The sequence below is a fragment of the Sebastes fasciatus genome, chromosome 6 (assembly GCF_043250625.1).
Source record: "Sebastes fasciatus isolate fSebFas1 chromosome 6, fSebFas1.pri, whole genome shotgun sequence".
Lineage (NCBI taxonomy): Eukaryota > Metazoa > Chordata > Actinopteri > Perciformes > Sebastidae > Sebastes > Sebastes fasciatus.
Window position 1 is genome coordinate 5,675,274 of NC_133800.1, and position 17,270 is coordinate 5,692,543.

Genomic DNA, 17,270 nt, shown 5'->3' on the forward strand with positions numbered 1-17,270 from the left:
TAAAAATGCAAAACATATATTTATTTATAAATATATTGAGTATTCTTTATATGTACAATATATGTTGGTGTACCTTGCATAACTGCATGAACCCATATTGTACAATATAACTCTGTACATTTTTTGTCATTACCTTATTCTGATGACTTGCACTGAATGGAATCAGCCAGGGATGCATAGTCCGGACAGTAGCTGCTGATAGCCAGCCTCAAGCACACTTCCAAATGATCATCAGTCAAGGTGGAACGGTATTTGGACTTAATAATCTTCATGTGGGAAAAGGCTGACTCGCATAAATAAGTGGAGCCGAATAATGCAGTCAAGGAGGTAGCACATTTCCTCATGTTGGGGTACTTTTCCTCTGTGAGTAAGTTCCAGAACTGTCCATGAGCCCTGGACTGAATGTCAGCTTGTAGTGTCAAAATATCATCCTCTACTCCAGATGAGTTCAGGTGAAACAGTGTTGCAATTTGTTGGCTTGACGTCTATTTAAAAAAAAAAAAATTTTTTTTTTTTTTTTTTTTAAAATGCCATGCGATCTACCCACACTACCTTCGCGATCGACCGGTAGATCGCGATCGACGTATTGGGCACCCCTGGGTTAAGCTATTTACTCCATAGTACCCACTTGTGCGGCATTGCCCTCACTAACAGTTGAACAATGTATCAAGAGATGCAGGAAACAGACAGTCCACAAAGCCGAGTTAAGCAAACACTGTGCAATGCATACTGTATTAACACCAAGTTTATTTGAAGCAAAAATTTATATTGCATTACAAAATAAGACATTTGGATGTACTGACCCTTTACAGTTAAGACTATAAGGCCTTGCAGATTACTTAAAAAACAGAAAAAAATGCTTTTAATATTAATTCCAAAGGCTCCTTGGAGTTCTGTGTGTGTGTGCATACATTTAGCCCATGCTACCTATCAAAGCCCAGGGCCTGTTTCTAAAAGGTAAGACCCCCGTCTCTTCCTTATTGCTTGCTGGTCTGCTAATGCTGGGAGTTGTAGTCCACCCTCTCCAACAGCAGAAGCATCTCAACGTGCATGGTCTGAGGGAACAGATCCACGGCCATGGCTCGCACCGGACGGAACGGCGCCCCGTGAACTCTGTTGGATGGTGCTCTGCACAGACTGAAACATAAAATGTTCCAACATGAGATTTACTATTTTAGAAAATTGTACACCTTTATAAAAAATGATATCCGATATGACAGTAGAAATATTTATTCAAGGTTTTGTTTTCTCTTTCACAAGTCAGTTAAAGGAACAGTGTGTAACATTTCGGGGGATCTATTAGTAGAAATGGAATAAAACATTCATAACTATGTTTTCATTAGTGTATAATCACCTGAATAATGAAGAATCGTTGTGTTTTCGTTAGCTTAGAATGAGCCCTTCATATCTACATAGGGAGCAGGTCCTCTTCACAGAGTCAGTCATATTGCTCCACCATGTTTCTACAGTAGCCCAGAACGGACAAACATCTGGCTCTAAAGAGAGCCTTTCTCGTTTTTACATTACCTGAAGGCCACCGTAGTTCTCCGACACGCTTGTGAAACTGCGGTAATGTGAGCCGCAGAGGTCAAAACCGTGGTACCGCCAGCCGCCATCTGACTTCTCCTAAAGTAGTGTTATTATGGTAAGTACGGCCTCTGAGTGAGGCGACCGGCGTTACCACGGTTTTGCTCTCGGTGGCTCACATTACAGTCTTGGAAAGAGAAGAGTGAGCGGAGGGGTGCTCAGTTGCGACGACACCACTAGATGCCACACACTGTACCTTTAATAAAGCTGATGCCCACAAGCAAATTGATTTCATCATAACTGCTGCTTTAAAACAGCCAAATTAAAACACACAATGACTCACTCGATGAAGTTGTTCATGGCTGCCTTCGCATTGCACGCCACATAAACCAGCCTCTTCAGATGCTCTGCCCTCCTGATGGCAAGGATCACCTTGGAATCTGTTTAATTAAGACAAAAACCTAAATGTGTGACAAATCCTGAAGTGAGCGAAATGCATTTTCATGGTTTTGGATGTTTACTCACGCAGGCCTGCCCGCGGTGGATCCACAATGGCTGTGAGGTTGGGTGCCACGAGAGCATTGAGAATGTTGGGGAACACATCCTCAGCTTTTCCACAGTGAAACTCAACATTACTCAGACCTTGAAATACAAACAAAATGAAAAACTGTTCAAACATGCACTCTTAGTTGATCACACTGGGCTAGTCATGAACTAAATTAGAGGATCGAATTCGCAAAAAGGTCATTTTGTGACACCAGGACTGCACAGTACCCATCTACCACTATCAACTAAACAGATCCAACTTATCAACACCATCTTTATAAGTTCCATTATCACAAACTTTATGCTCTTTACACACCGACAAGAAGAACATTAAGGGGGAAACACTGAATACTTCCCAAAAATCTGTAGAAAAAAAATGGTCACACGAAAAGATGAACACAAAATTAGATCAGATAAGACAGAACTTTATTTTTCCCGGGGGAAATTGTTGAATGAACATCTATTAATTTAAACCCTGCCATTACCAGTGGGCAACCTCCAGGGTCTGAGAAGTGAAGACAATGCTGAAGTGCCTTAAACTTGCATTCTTTCTAACATCCAGCATTCTTTCTAACATCCTCTGGTTGCAAAAAGAAGTCTGATTGTATAGAAGTCTGTGAGGAAATGAGCCTACTTCTCACTTAATTTATTACCTCAGTAAACATTGTAAACATGAGCTTATGGTCTCAATCACTAGTTTCAAGTCTTCTTCAATACAGCATGATGTTCATTTAGTAAATTATGGTCCCATTTAGAGTCAAATAGACCATAAAGCAGGGGATGCTTTAGGGCGGGGCTAAATGGTGATTGACAGGTCGCTACCACGACGTTGTCCAGTCTGGGTGTTTTTCGTGTTTTTGTCTTCAACCCCTTCACAGTGTGTTTACAGTTCATGAAAATTAATTATAACATTTTTGTTTGCCTGAAAATGTCTTCTTCAGCGTTCAGTTGTACTAAGCTCCACCCTCTCATGTCACTTCTGGTTGCAAAAAAACAACATGGCGATGGCGAAGGCTAAAATGCCGAACTCCAGGCTTCAAAACGGCAGTCCACAAACCAATGGGTGACGTCACGGTGACTACGTCCACTTACAGTATATACAGTCTATGGTCATTACTGACTGGCCTACATTTATGAATATTCACACTTTATACATAAATCACTGGTTGTAGTTTGATGCCATCTGGCCTCTTACCATTGAGCTTTGCATTAACTTTGGCATCCTCCACGGCTTCCTGGCACAGTTCGATCCCAATCACCTTCTTTACCCTCTAGAGACAAAAGTCAGCAATAATGTCAAAAACTGCCAGAACCTCCATTTTCAGACCAGAAGGAAAAAAAGGTATATCCTTTGCCAATAATTGTACAAACCCTGATACAGCTATTTAAAATAGTGCAGAGGTCACTGTATGTGAGAAGAAGTTAGGACTTGAATGTACTCTTGCATGACATTATTCTTTGCGGCACTTCAAAAAAGTAATCTTATAAGTAAAGAAAATAACAAAAAGGATGAGAAATAAGATTAAGTAAGTATCTGTTACTGACTCCTGTCAGTTGTAATTTATCAAAATATAGTTAAGTTTCGGTTACAGAAAACTATGTCACCTTGGCCAGAGAAATGCCGATGGTTCCTGTTCCACAGCACACATCCAGTACGGTGCTGTCCTGATCCAGCTGGGCCCACTCCCCCACAGCAGAGTACAGCACCTCTGCAGCTCCTGTATTCACCTGCCAGGTAACACACAGACACAGTTTTATATAGAGGCTTTACAGCTGTGACACTAAGACAGAAACCACAGCTCTGTGTTGTAAAAAGCAATACACAACTCCAAAAGTAAACACAGAGGTTTATATGAATGTGCTGGAAATCTTTGAGGTAAATGTTTCCTACCTGGAAGAAGGAATGAGGAGATATTCTGAACTTTAGGCCCAGGAGCTCCTCGTGAATGCTGCCCTCTCCGGCCACATGCTCACAGGGCAAGTCCTCTAGGTTAGGGGAAGTCCTGGGAAGGAAAAACACTAATTTATTGCAGTATTTACAGATTGTAATAGTCTGCTCTCCACTGCACTTTTTCTGATATCGTCAGATGGAGCGTCAGGATTTGTTTCTTACCTTTGACCCTCTCTAATAAAGTAAAGAGAGGTTACTCCGCTGTCTTTCCCCTCTCCTTCTGTAAAGTACTTCTTCATGGAGCTCTTTAATGTACTGACTTCCTCTTCTTCAAGTTTCTAGTGACACATTAAAACAAGTAAAAGACATCAAAAGGAGAAATCTAACTGGAACGGGATCACACACAGCTTGTAAACAGAACATGTCCTCCTCACCTGCGGGTGGAAGAACGCCATAGCCATGGCCTGTTTGGTTCTCGTAGTCCTGACGGTCAGCTGCTTCCAGTGTCCTTCATACGTTTCAGGACTGTACACAGAGTATGATGTTGTCCTATGTACAAAATAATGGAGAGATTAAATGCAATGGAGGAAATGTGTGTGTGTGTGTGTGTGTGTGTGTAAAGACTTTTTAAGTTTCTCTCTTGTTGTGGACTATCATGACCATGTGATGATACCTGATGAACTTCTGAAACTCGCTGACCACTCTCTTGGCCTCGGCGGAGACGTGGCTCGTCTCGGCCGGCCCCACCACAGCACAGGAGCCGCCTTTATATTTTCCCAGGCGGAAACCGATGGTCTTATCCTCACCGTCTGCTCCCACTGAAATGAGGAACTCGCACTTGTTTCTGTACTCCGTCTGCCATGATACAGGTAGAGAAATATGAACAGGATTAGGGGATATAGGATATATGGTGGGGTGTGGGGGGGTGGGGGCACTACTGCATCACAAGGTGTAAAACATTAACTCAGATCACAAAGGTGCTATTGATAACATTGATAATATTCAGCCACTAGATGTTGCGTTCTCCCTCCCCCGTTCTATTGCATTCACTTCAAAACAAGTAGTTGCCAGGTACTTACCGTCAATCTGAGCCATTTATCCGTTTTTTTCCACACTAACTGGCAACTTGATGGCTGACACATGATACCAATGTCATTACACTATTGGCTCATATGACACAAAGATATATGACATATATTCACTTTGTCATATATCTTTGTACAGTGAATATCTTTGTGTCATGTATATGACACAAAGACATTCACTTTACAAAGATTTTTGACACAAAGATGTCGTTGCCAGGCATTTACCGTCAATCTGAGCCATTTATCCGTTTCTTTCCACACTAACTGACAACCCAGAGATACTTTACTATTGGCTCACAAGCCTTGTTAGAAGTGGGAACCAAACATCAGATATCTTCCACAGAGATAAACAAATTTTGGACCCGCCAACATTTTTTAAATGATTAATTCACAATTGTAATAATTTATTTTCAGGAAAAGCCATATTTTTATTCGACACCTTTCTAAAAGCTCTGTGGATGTATTATTTTGAAAAAAATATTTGTCTACATAAAAATTTTATCAATAAGAGCTTTAAGTGTTATGAAAGATAAAGGAATGTGTTGTACAAAGTGCCTGACAGCACACAATTAGGTTATTGTAGTTCTCAAAAATGTATTGATACATACTGGATACCGTCTATTTTAAAACACCAATCTCTAATAGAGCAGTATGTATTTTATGAAAGTATGACAGCAAAATGTGAAATGAGTTAGACCAACATGTACCTGTGTAGGAGATGGTCGGATAGCTTCCAGAGAACAACACATATTGTTGTACTTCCCTTTCTGCGCAAACAGCCACGGCAACATGGCTTTGTTGGTGCTGCCAATCTCTCTGAAAAAGAAACAGTGGAGTATTTGTATCGGTGCCAACAGCGCTAACAGTACATAAAACAGCAAAATTGCTGACAGAGCCAACAGTTTTAACCTGGGGGAAACCGGAGGGTGGGGGCTACACTTCCATGACGACTGCGTCTGTCGGGACGGCGTTATCATCTGTAACCGCCGTATGAGAGAAGTGCAGAGCGACAGCCATGAGCTAGCCAGTGGGGCACGCTCACATGCACTAAAAGTACGGAGACCAGATGTCTGGGATTGTCCCAGTTTCAAGCTGGGTGTCCCGAGTCCCGACAAATTTCTGTAAAATACTCGAATGTCCCGATTTTCAACACAATTAAAATAACAATGACAATATATTATTATACTTACATAGACGTTTATCGTGTTCTGTCCCACTCATTATTACGGAGCCCGAGAGTGGCCATACAGAAAAAAAAAATACAGCCTATATACTGAGGCCACAATTTACAAATTTGTGCGCACGAGATAAGTGTATAGAGACCCAGCACAGCGCATCCCGCTGCAGTGATGTTGCGCACTGTCAAGCCACAATTACGCACGGGCCCGGCAGATCCGCTGGTTACATTTTGTGCAACCAGCCAGACTGTTGTAAAATAACCACAGAACCCCCCGTGCATGTGTGCACATCAAATGTGTCATTTTGATTCCTTATTCTACATGGAAACAAAGCACGGAGAAGCTCGGACTACAACACACACAGAGGGACAGCGACTTCATCCTATGCTCAGGTAGACATTACTCCTCTATATCTTTACATAGACAATAGTTGCTTGCTGCTATATTAATGCTCTGCATATCATATAGAGAACCTTTAAAGTTATTTAATGTGGACACTGAATACTGCAGGAGCTTCCACAAATATGGTATTGGCCCTCAATAGCCTATATTTGGTCAAAATCCAGTGTTGATACTGTAACAACACCTGCAGCAGATCTGTTATGGACACACATTGTACTACATGTATGGATGTATGGATGGATCAGACTCTATATAAAATGACACCACTCACTTGGCCAGCCTCTGCAGAACCCCCACCACCTCCTGCTCCTTCCTCTTCAGCTGCTCCTCATAAGGCACATTCCACAGAGGAGTCACCACGTTGGCTAACTGGACACTGAGCGGCTCCTCTTCCTCGTCCCCCTCCGTCCGCTTGGATGGGGGCTGCCCTCCTGCGCCCTCTCCCTCCTCCTGCTTCCTCTTCCTCAGGATGGGGTCTACTTTGGGTTTGGCCAGCCTGACGCTCAGCACCTGGCCCTTCCACTGCATGCCGTGAACCATCTTCATGGCCTTGTCGCGCTCTTCCTCGTTCTTAAAGGTGACGAAAGCGAACGTCTGCTTGCCGAACAGCTTGATCTTGTGCGGGTTGAGGCTGTGTTTGGCCAGGAACTTCTTCAGGTCGTTGAAGCCGGTGAACTTGGGGAGATTCCTGATCTCCACTTTGTAGATCTCGGATGTGAAGAGGTCCTCTTTGATGTAGCGGTACAAGTTGGAGTCAGAGGCTGCCTCGTTGCCACCTTCAGCTTTGACGTCAGACGTGACATCATCGTTGTTGGAGTCTTTGGGGAGGTCATCAGGCTTCTCCTCCTTGGAGGGTGGAGCATCAGCCACTGGGCTGCCACTAACATCTGCCATCTTCTCTGTTGATGCTGTAAAATTAACAATCTCATTAGCAGACTGAAACTGATCTGACATTCAAAAACACAAAACATATGTGAAAACAGTCTTGTCAATGTTACCAGACACTATTTCTTGTTTTTTAACTATTCTTTTATAATGAAATAACTTGATAGCTGGACAAATTGTGCTTAAATGTCAAACTTAGTTTGGAGACATTGTAACTTTTAACAACAGTTACAATTCACTTACAAGTCTATATGTAACGGTGAAAATGAAAAAGGAACATTTACATTTTAAAGTAGCTTTTATGTAAGTGCATGAAATGCTTCTACAGACTCGAGTTGTGGCTGTATGTCATGCTTAAAGACTTCCATCAGATGTTAGCTGAAGGCTGAGCGGAAACGCGCACTGAAGTTGCGTTCTGTCTTCTTGTTTAAAGAAAACGATTCTCCATGTTATCCGTTTTAATATCTAACAGTTTACAGGTTCCTGTCGTGCTAAATAGCAGCAGCGGACACATTCAGACCGTGTTGTTCACCTACCTTTCCTTCTTATATTTACTTTCTATTCCACTTCTCACTGAGATGTACAGGGCGCCGCCATGTTCATATAACCACGTGTCGCGTGAACTCATTTAAAGCGGTAGACGTCATTTCGGGGCTCGAGCCAGCAAGCCAAAAACAGTCTAAACGGTAACCCGCAAATTGCGAAATCTGATCTGAGATCTGCACGAATTCTCGCGAGACTCGCTGCCCGGCGACCTATCCTAACCTTAACTATCTCGTGAGGTTTCCCCTTCTTTTTCTTCTTCTTTCTTCTGTTAATGGTGAACTGCATCTGAGCAGAAAATCATCATTATTATTATTTGTCCCTAAGAGAAAATGTGACTTCATTTTTACCCCTGAAATTGTTTTGTTAATACGGTAGGCCTACTATAAGCACCACTACGGCACATTATAAACTGACATGACAGAAGCCATCAGGCCACACTGCATTATTACCTGATAATGAAAACTGAGCATGTCTGTAAAGGGGAGACTCGTGGGTACCCGTAGAATCCATTTCCATTTTTTCCTCAGCAGAATTTAGTGTTACCTAGCCTCCTTCGTGACAAGCTAGTATGGCATTGGCATTAATGGCGTTTAAACAAATTTGCACGCTGACGCGTTAACTTTGACCGCCCTAATAAACACACACACACACATATATATGTATATACACTCCTCATTATGCATATATATTTACTACATTCCTGTTTACATTCAGCTTATCCATTTACAATTACTGTCTACCACAAATTTATATTGCTTTATTTCATATTTATGTATGTTATATTTTATCACTATAGTCTAACTTACACTATTTATGTCATAGATTCTCGTTGTTGTTTTTTACTTGTATGATTTTCTTTTATACATATTTAATTAGCATTGTTGGAAGGAGCTTGAGACCCAAGATTTTGACCTAGCCTGTGTGTTGTGAAAAGTCTCCTACTTCTTAAGATAAACTGTTTAAAAGACTCTTGGATCAGTTGGAAAATGCATCGTCACAAAGCTGAAAACAGGGTTTGTTTCTCTGAGCTTGTGAAAAGTTGACTTTTTTTTTTACAGGACAGTGACATTACAAACATATGATAGATGTAGATATAGATATATAGATGCATGGCTGTAAATTAAACTACCAAACAGTTAAAATGAGCACAAACATAAACATCTACAGCAGTAAAATGCAACTCACACATTAATGCAGCAGTAATATCAATCTAAAAAACATAATATGTAGCCTAATAATGAAACACTGAAAAAATCTGAAGACACGCACACACATTTCTTTGTTGCACAACAGTGGTTTTACTTATATCAATGCCCAGTTTTACTTATTCTTTTCTTTTTATGGATAGAGCATCCTAAAATTTCATGTTCAAATGTTTTATTGGCACAAAAAGTACAATGAAGCAGTACAACTACAAATAAATCAATATTTTACATGTTTGAAACAGTTTTATCCTAGACCCGTATTTCCTAACCCGCCCCCCCTGTTCCTCTTTGTAATGATGGAGATAATGTGGTACACACGGAAAGTTTGTCAGTGTACACATGGAATTACATTAAATAATCCCAGAGAAGGGAAAACAAAAAATAAATAAATAAATGGATAAAAGAAATAACAATAATAATAGTGACTAAATCGGGAAGGCGTATGTATACCTACACACACCTACACATACCCATATACTGTACGCATGTATACATACACATATAAATAATGACAAACCATAATACATAAACCAAAATAATGCATTAAAGGAAAGAAAAGAAAAGAAGAAAAGTTGCTGTCACTCAGGCTGCCATGTAAGACTATTGAAATCTGTAGACTGGCACAAGGACCTTATATGGGGAAGGGGGGGGGGGGCTGTGTACATCCTAAAATTTTGCACCTAAATTTTACATTCCAATATATTAAAGCCTATAATTTTGTAATTGATACATTACAAGTTGTAACGTTTTTTTTTCAATCCATAATCAATTGATAGAAGGTTTATGATAGAAACAGCTTCCTGTCATGTGTGATATAGGCAGAGAGAGGCGGTGCGGGTGCGCACGCTGTCACAATGTGGGCGCGGGCATACGTAGGAAATTCTGCGCGCGAAGCTGCAGCAGCAGGAAGTGCGAGCAGCTGAGCTGAGGTGGAAACAAACGGCATCTGAATCTATCAAACTACTTCCATCATCTACAAACATCTACATTAATATGGCAGACCCGAAGGTGAGCTCACGCGTTTTAAGTCATCTAAGGTGTCATGTTCGCATTGAAATCTGAATTTAGTGTCAAACGTTGTGTTTTATATGTGGTAATGTCGTCAACGTTTGTAAAGGAAGCTGCGACAATGATGATGTCTGCCGGGCTGCTAGAGGAGCTCATTGTTGTGCGTTTTCAAGGCCGCAGGATGGCATGGAAGTTGAAGCAAATTCTGACGGACAGATATAAATGTCCTGAGCTAGATGTTATACTCTAAACGCGTTTCTTCAGGGTTAACGAGCTCTAGAGTAGTGAGCAGTGAGCAGCCAGCATGTTAACATTAGCACCAGACACTGAGCATGAGCTAGCTGGGAAGGCAATGTGCACGACACTGCTAACGACTGAACTAAACAGCGATGTGAACGCTGTGTTGAATGATCTGGATGTAACCAGCCGGCCGGAGAGACAACGAGGTTAGCTGCTCTTTGTCTGCCTGGCTAGCACAACAGTTGCTAACATTTGTTGGCTACTGTTAGCTTCACTAGCATCGCGCTGCAGACAGTGACTGCGTATTACCGGCCAGTTAGCAGTAACCAGGTTACACTGGCTGCAGTTAGCCCAACAACCACGTCGCCTACAGTAATGTCAGATTACATGCAGTGTTAGTGAACGACACGCCGGTAAAGACTAACTGTTAGCGTTAGCTCGTTGCTAACATGCTAGTGGAAGGAGGCCTCGTCCACCAACTGACGCTAGCCAGCTAGGCAACTTCACAATGAGTTGTTTTACGGGAACAAAGTGAACTATTTGTTAACATTAATGAAGTAAAATGCAACTGCGACCAAATCAAACGTGTACTATGTCCACCTAATCATTCAAGCCGGTGACCTTTATTACATTATTTATACCGTTATTGCATTTAACGTCAGTAAACCTCCCTTTAGCTCAGTCACAGCGGAGACAGCGAACTAGTGAAGAACTAGTGAAGCATGATGTGGTAGATCACAGGGTTACCACCCCGAAGAAAGGAAAGCCTCCCGCGTTTGCTCAATGATCACTTTCTTGTCCGCAAAATTATACTGTACATCCAGTTATTCGCTCACACTTTGTCACAGGTCACGAACTGGATAGCAGTCTTTATCCTTTTTAGTATGCAGAATATGATGTGCTCTAGTGGTGTACATTTAATCACATGCACATCAACGTGATAACATGCAACCCCCAAATAGAATTAAAGATGCTTGGCTCAGCAATAGCGATTTACTAAAGGCTTTGCCAGTTCTCATACAAAAGCTATACTTAACCAATGAGCTCTTAAATCCCTCCATTGAAGCATCCACTGCCTACTGGTCAACTGTCCGAAGTCACTTTGTTCCAGTGAGTTTTAAAGAATCCCACTGACCCATACCACTGTGTTAATTACTTTAACTTACTCTGATTGTCAGACACAGATAAGTGGAAATGTATTGCATTGATTTGGGGCTGGGCAATATGGCGATATACATCGTCAAAATTATATGTAAATGTCTGTCGTATATATTTTTCTATATTGTTTCTATTGCGATAAAGGCTAGGCCTGTATTTATTTCTGTTTCCTCTACAATTTCACTTAAAACTGTTGTCTTCATTTTGCTTGTTTTTAGGGCTACACCTAACGATTATTTTTTTAACGATTATTTTTTCGATTAGTCTAACGACTAATTCATCAATTATTAGAAATATTTTTTTTATAAATAAATAAATATCAAAAACTTGACTCATTATTTCAATACTTTATTCAAATATCTTCTCTTATAAACATATACATAAAACAAGAATATTATTATGGCATTATTTCACAACAAAAAATATCCCAGTCTTTGCTGGTAATCTGTTTTCAGTCCAACATAAAATTTCTCCAAAATAAAATTAAAACAAGAGCTTGTATTGTAAATTCATGTAAAAGGAATAAAGTGCAATGTTATTTTTGTAGAAAAAGTCCTCCACTCTGCTTTGTCTCATCCTGAAAAACAGACACAGAAGAGCCCATTAGAATAATGATAATAGTGGCACATTTTAAAACGGGTCTAATTTCCACAGCACTGTTGTGTTATGACATTAGGCTAATAATAATAATAATAATTCTCATCAGTATTTTTACTTAAGTACTTAACTTAAAACTTAAAATGGTTTAGACATGGATTTATTTGATCACTGTAATAATATGCAGTTAAGATAAACACTAGCAAATGTACTTTTGCATCAGTGTGGAGAAAGAGAAATAATTGAAACTATTTATAGACTAACAGTCAAAGACTGTAGAACAATATGTAACGTTACTTTAAGCCATTTTCTCACCCGTACATCGCCGTTAAAGTAAACAGAAAAAATAAAAGGCCGAATAACAACATTAGATGACGCGTAGTGTAACGTTACGTTACGTTACTATAACAGTGGTCCATAAAATACTTTTAACATGGTGGTGATAAAGAAACATTTTAAAAACAAACTTTAAATGACTACTGCTAACAGAAACACAGCCGCGCTTTTACAATCTTAATATATCATACCTGGGTGATGAAAAGGTAAACGGGACTTACGGCGGTGTGTTGCTGCTGTCTTCTTCATGCAGCGCTCTGGGATGCCTTCTTGTCAGGTGATGGTGCATTGCACTTGTACTGCTGTGGTACGCCATCTCCATCCTGCACAACTTAGAGAGCACCACATTGTTGGGTCTCTGTTTGAAGTGTTCCCACACCTTTGATGAACGTTGGAGAGGTTTTTTGACGCTTCTTGCGCTCTGGGGGAATCAGAATCCATGCTCGGACCTGGTGCAGCGCATTTTCATTACGTCATCCGATGCGTCGACGCAAGTTACGTAAATCGACGTATTTACGTAATCGATTACGTCGACGAATCGCCCCAGTCTTATTTGTTTTAAGGTTTTAAAATGAGAAAAATACTCAGCACTTTGTCAAGTATTTAATTCACACAGGAGTATACAAAATAGGCTTTACCATGTCAATATTTCATAAAGACTATTTATTTATTGAATTGCCAAAATATGCTATATAGTGATATATGTCATTATCAAGATATGAAATTACCTATATGCGTTATAGACGATTGAGGCCACGTCGCCCAGCCCTACTTTGAGTTAACGCGTCCATTGCTTTTCCCTTTAGGACCAGGAAGAGCCCGACACCACTGCAGATGCTGTAGAGGACTCTAATCATGATCCCCAGTTTGAGCCCATCGTGTCCCTTCCTGAGCAGGATGTGAAAACATTAGAAGAGGATGAGGAGGAACTCTTTAAAATGTAAGTTGTTTTAATAGATTTCTTTGTGATATGTGATCTAATATGCATTTTGCTGACCGTTTGAAAAGACAATACATTGTATATGTAAGCTAGTATACCGTTGCTTTCCCAGGCGGGCTAAACTATATCGTTTTGCCTCCGAGAACGACCCACCAGAGTGGAAGGAGAGAGGAACCGGTGACGTCAAGCTGCTGAAACACAGAGAGAAGGGCACAATCCGCCTCCTGATGAGGAGAGACCGAACCTTGAAGATTTGTGCCAATCATCACAGTGAGTCAAGTTGACACATATCATTTAATTGTTGTACACATAGGTACTTGAACTACAGATACTTGGTCAACACGCCCCCCACCATAATATTTAAATGTTTCAGTGTATCTGCAGAAACCTCAAGTCTGTGGTATTAGTGGTAAGCATTGAACTGTAGGTGAGGCAACAGGGGAGGAAGTCTTGTTATTGCACTGCAACCTGCAGCTTGGCAAACTGGTGCTCACCATCTTTGTGTTCTCACCGATGGAGAAGTTATCATCGACATCCTAAACTATGATGATTATGTTCACGGGTTGACTAAGGATGCCTCTCATTTATGTGAGTAGCAGATTTGCTCAGATAAGTGCTTTATATTGAATATTTGTATTCCTCCAAACATAAGACAAGACAAGCTTATGGTGCCTGCTAACAGGATTATTAGTTTTCCCAAGTGTAGGTAAACATGGACTACAGGTTCTGGTAAGAAGAACAGAAACGGCACCAAACTAATCAAAATGTTTAGATTATACGATTAGCCGTTAGCAAAAGCAGTCCAGCCATGTCCAGCTAATGGTTGTGCAACCACTGAATATGATGATATCATACAGTGTATATGCTGATATCTGTGCCTTCATGTTTTAACCTTATTCCCCCTCTTGTGAACTACAGTTATGCCTAGCATGGAGCTGAAGCCCAACGCTGGCTGTGACAGGGCATGGGTGTGGAACACACTAGCAGATTACGCTGACGAAAGCCCCAAACCTGAACTCCTGGCAATACGCTTTTTAAATGCAGAAAGTAAGTCATTATACATAACAGGGACGCAAACAACTCACTTTTGCCAAATGTTGCTTTTTTTATGTTCATGGAATGTGTGTGTGCGCTCAGCTGAGAGGTGATGTCCCCCACATTTACTGTCTTAATTGAATGAATTATCTTTATATAGCGCTTTTAGAAGTTGAGTTGATTTAGTATATTCACTTGATTTGAGTCTAGTGACACATGTTTTGTTATTTTAGAGTTATTTTTGTTTATATATATATATAATTATATTATAATTTAAAACAATACATAGGCTAGATAAGACATGGGATTAAAAACATGTTCCCCCTTCAAATAACCTTGTTTATTTTCATTGAATAAGAGTGCATTTATGTTTCTAGAAAGACAATATATTCACCATCATTGTGGCATGTCTTGATAAACCTTACAGTGAAGGTGTCAATAAATAAATATAATAAATAAGGTCTAATGATCCTTAATTACAAAAGTTCTGATCAGTCAAGAATAGTTTGATTTTAAATATTAATAGCGATTTACAGACTTACACAGTGTGATCATCACACTGAAGTGACAAACCGCTGTAAGAAGCCCGTTTTCTGCATCTAAACTTAAGGCAACAAACTTCCAGTAGCTATTTTCTTCCAGGTTTTCCTGTTGGCCAGTGAGGCTGCTTAATCATACCGCATTAGCCAACATACAACAGCATGTCGATGTGAATATACACTAACTCTGTTCTGTTTACAGATGCTCAGAAGTTCAAGGGGAAGTTTGACGAGTGCAAGGAGGAGATCAGAAAATCTCTAGATGGAACAGGTACATGAATCTTAAACTTGAGGCATATTTGGATGAGATGCATGTTGGATGAAACATGTTTCTCAACAAATGTAATCCATTTTACGTGGTAACATGCCATTATTCAGTATTTTCAGGGCCCCCAACACACTGCTCTACTTGGGTTTGAGCGTGTATTAAGACATGTTTTAAATACAACTCAAAGTAGGGGCAACATTACATCTTGCATGACAAGTTTCAGGACTATGCAGACTCATACTCTGTTACTCGCTGTTCACTCCAGCCTGGAACTTTTTCTGTCTGCTACATGACCGTGCAGAATGTAACACTTTACTGGCTTTCTCAAAAGCTGGTGTCGGTATGTTCTGCTACATTACAATTCAGATTTATCACAGGTTAACACTGTTTTCTAGTATGATCACATTGGCGAAAGGTCAAACGGCCCTCCTAAAATCATAAATTGCATCTAGTGGCTGTATGAAGAGGTGGGATATTGAGTTAGTTGAGATGCAAAAATAGCAGGAATGTTTTCTGTAAAGACTAACTTGCATGCTGGGCGAGCCGAAGACGTGCAACTGAGTTGTGTTCAAACTTGGACAGCTTTTTTTTTGACTGTGCATTTCACTGTTTTGCCACAGGCAACACTGATACCGCAAACAAAGTGGCAGAGAAGCTGGAGGAGCTCTCCGTAAAAGACAAGGCGTCAGAAGAAAAGAAGAAAGAGGTCAAAACTGAGAAAACTGAGAAGACTGAGAAGAAAGAAGATGAGAAAAAGGAGGTGAAGGCTGAGGAGAAGAATTGAGAACCAAGAACTCGCTTTGCTGATCTTCAATTTATCAGTTTTCCTCTTTTTCTACAATAGACTCTAAATGAACTGAATTTGGACACTTGCATATTATTAGTTTTTTTTTTTATTATCTGTTTTGCCTCAAGATCACAAGTCCTTGATGCCACTGGGGGGGAAATTACAAGATAGCGAATTTATGATAAAAAAAGAAGCCCACCCCCTCCCTTTCCCCTCTTTGCACCATGGAATGCCACGCCTTCCATCCTCGTCATCAACAGTTCAATGTTACATTTGAAAAACTGAAAAGAGGCTTGTGATAGTGATAATTCCCACATTGGGGTATTTTTTTTGTTTTGTTATTCTGAAGCAGAGTTTGTTTGTAGGAGGAGAGGATAATGTAGCCTGCTTGTTTAGCAGCACAGGGTCAGGGACCAGGCATTATTGGAGGTGCATTATACATATAAAATCCCATGATGCATCTCAGTGGGCCTGTCCACGCTTCCACTGTTAGGAACAGCAAGTAATGCGAAGACTTCTCAGTGGATGCCTTGTAGAAGTAGTTCTTTCATGGTTCCTTCTTTCATTAGTTCTGTTGGGAACTTGACTAGAAGAGGAATCCACTCCAGACAGTTGAGGGGCATCAGATGGTGTGCTGCAGATCGCAGCGTCCACTGATGGCTGACTGATAGGAGATCAGATGCACTTAGCTAAGCATTTCAATATTTTGTTTCCTTTTTGTTTGAATTCTCTGAAACTCATTAAGTCCAAAGTCAACGGTTCATCAGTTTGGTGCAGCTATGCTCTGGCTTAAGTTCCTGTTTGTATTCTTTAGATCATAACATTCCCAGACTTGAAGCATGTAGAGTATATGTAACAGAGTGTGCCCCTATCTGATCTGTGTGCTCACCACCCTCTTCCTTTTCTTTCCACTAATTGAGTTCCTAACTTTGCCTCTAAAGTGCATCTAAGTGCCAGTGCATCTGTAAATACATGTATATGGATGAAATGTTGCTTTTCATTTGCACTCAAATGATTGACATGTTTCCTCCACCTTCGAATAAAAGCTGTCAAAGACCACATTTGTATTCATAAAAATCACTTGTTTCCTGGGACGG

At 40.5% G+C, this 17,270-nt stretch overlaps 2 protein-coding genes across 2 annotated transcripts; one reads left to right on the plus strand and one right to left on the minus strand.

Moving 5' to 3' along the window:
• Positions 1–729: 729 nt before the first annotated feature.
• Positions 730–8,209, minus strand: trmt2a (tRNA methyltransferase 2 homolog A). The gene is made up of 12 exons (XM_074637312.1): positions 8,051–8,209; positions 6,901–7,537; positions 5,757–5,865; positions 4,638–4,819; positions 4,399–4,513; positions 4,187–4,302; positions 3,965–4,076; positions 3,679–3,801; positions 3,269–3,344; positions 2,053–2,169; positions 1,871–1,967; positions 730–1,137 (listed from the first exon to the last, which is right to left on the minus strand). Exons 2-12 carry the CDS (start codon positions 7,521–7,523, stop codon positions 996–998), a joined length of 1,812 nt encoding a protein of 603 aa, XP_074493413.1. The 5' UTR covers positions 7,524–7,537; positions 8,051–8,209; the 3' UTR covers positions 730–995.
• Positions 8,210–10,114: 1,905 nt separating this feature from the next.
• ranbp1 (RAN binding protein 1) lies at positions 10,115–17,232 on the plus strand. The gene is made up of 6 exons (XM_074637313.1): positions 10,115–10,273; positions 13,411–13,544; positions 13,657–13,814; positions 14,463–14,591; positions 15,321–15,389; positions 16,007–17,232. The coding sequence occupies exons 1-6, from the start codon at positions 10,259–10,261 to the stop codon at positions 16,168–16,170; spliced, it is 669 nt and encodes a 222-aa protein (XP_074493414.1). The 5' UTR covers positions 10,115–10,258; the 3' UTR covers positions 16,171–17,232.
• Positions 17,233–17,270: the final 38 nt, after the last annotated feature.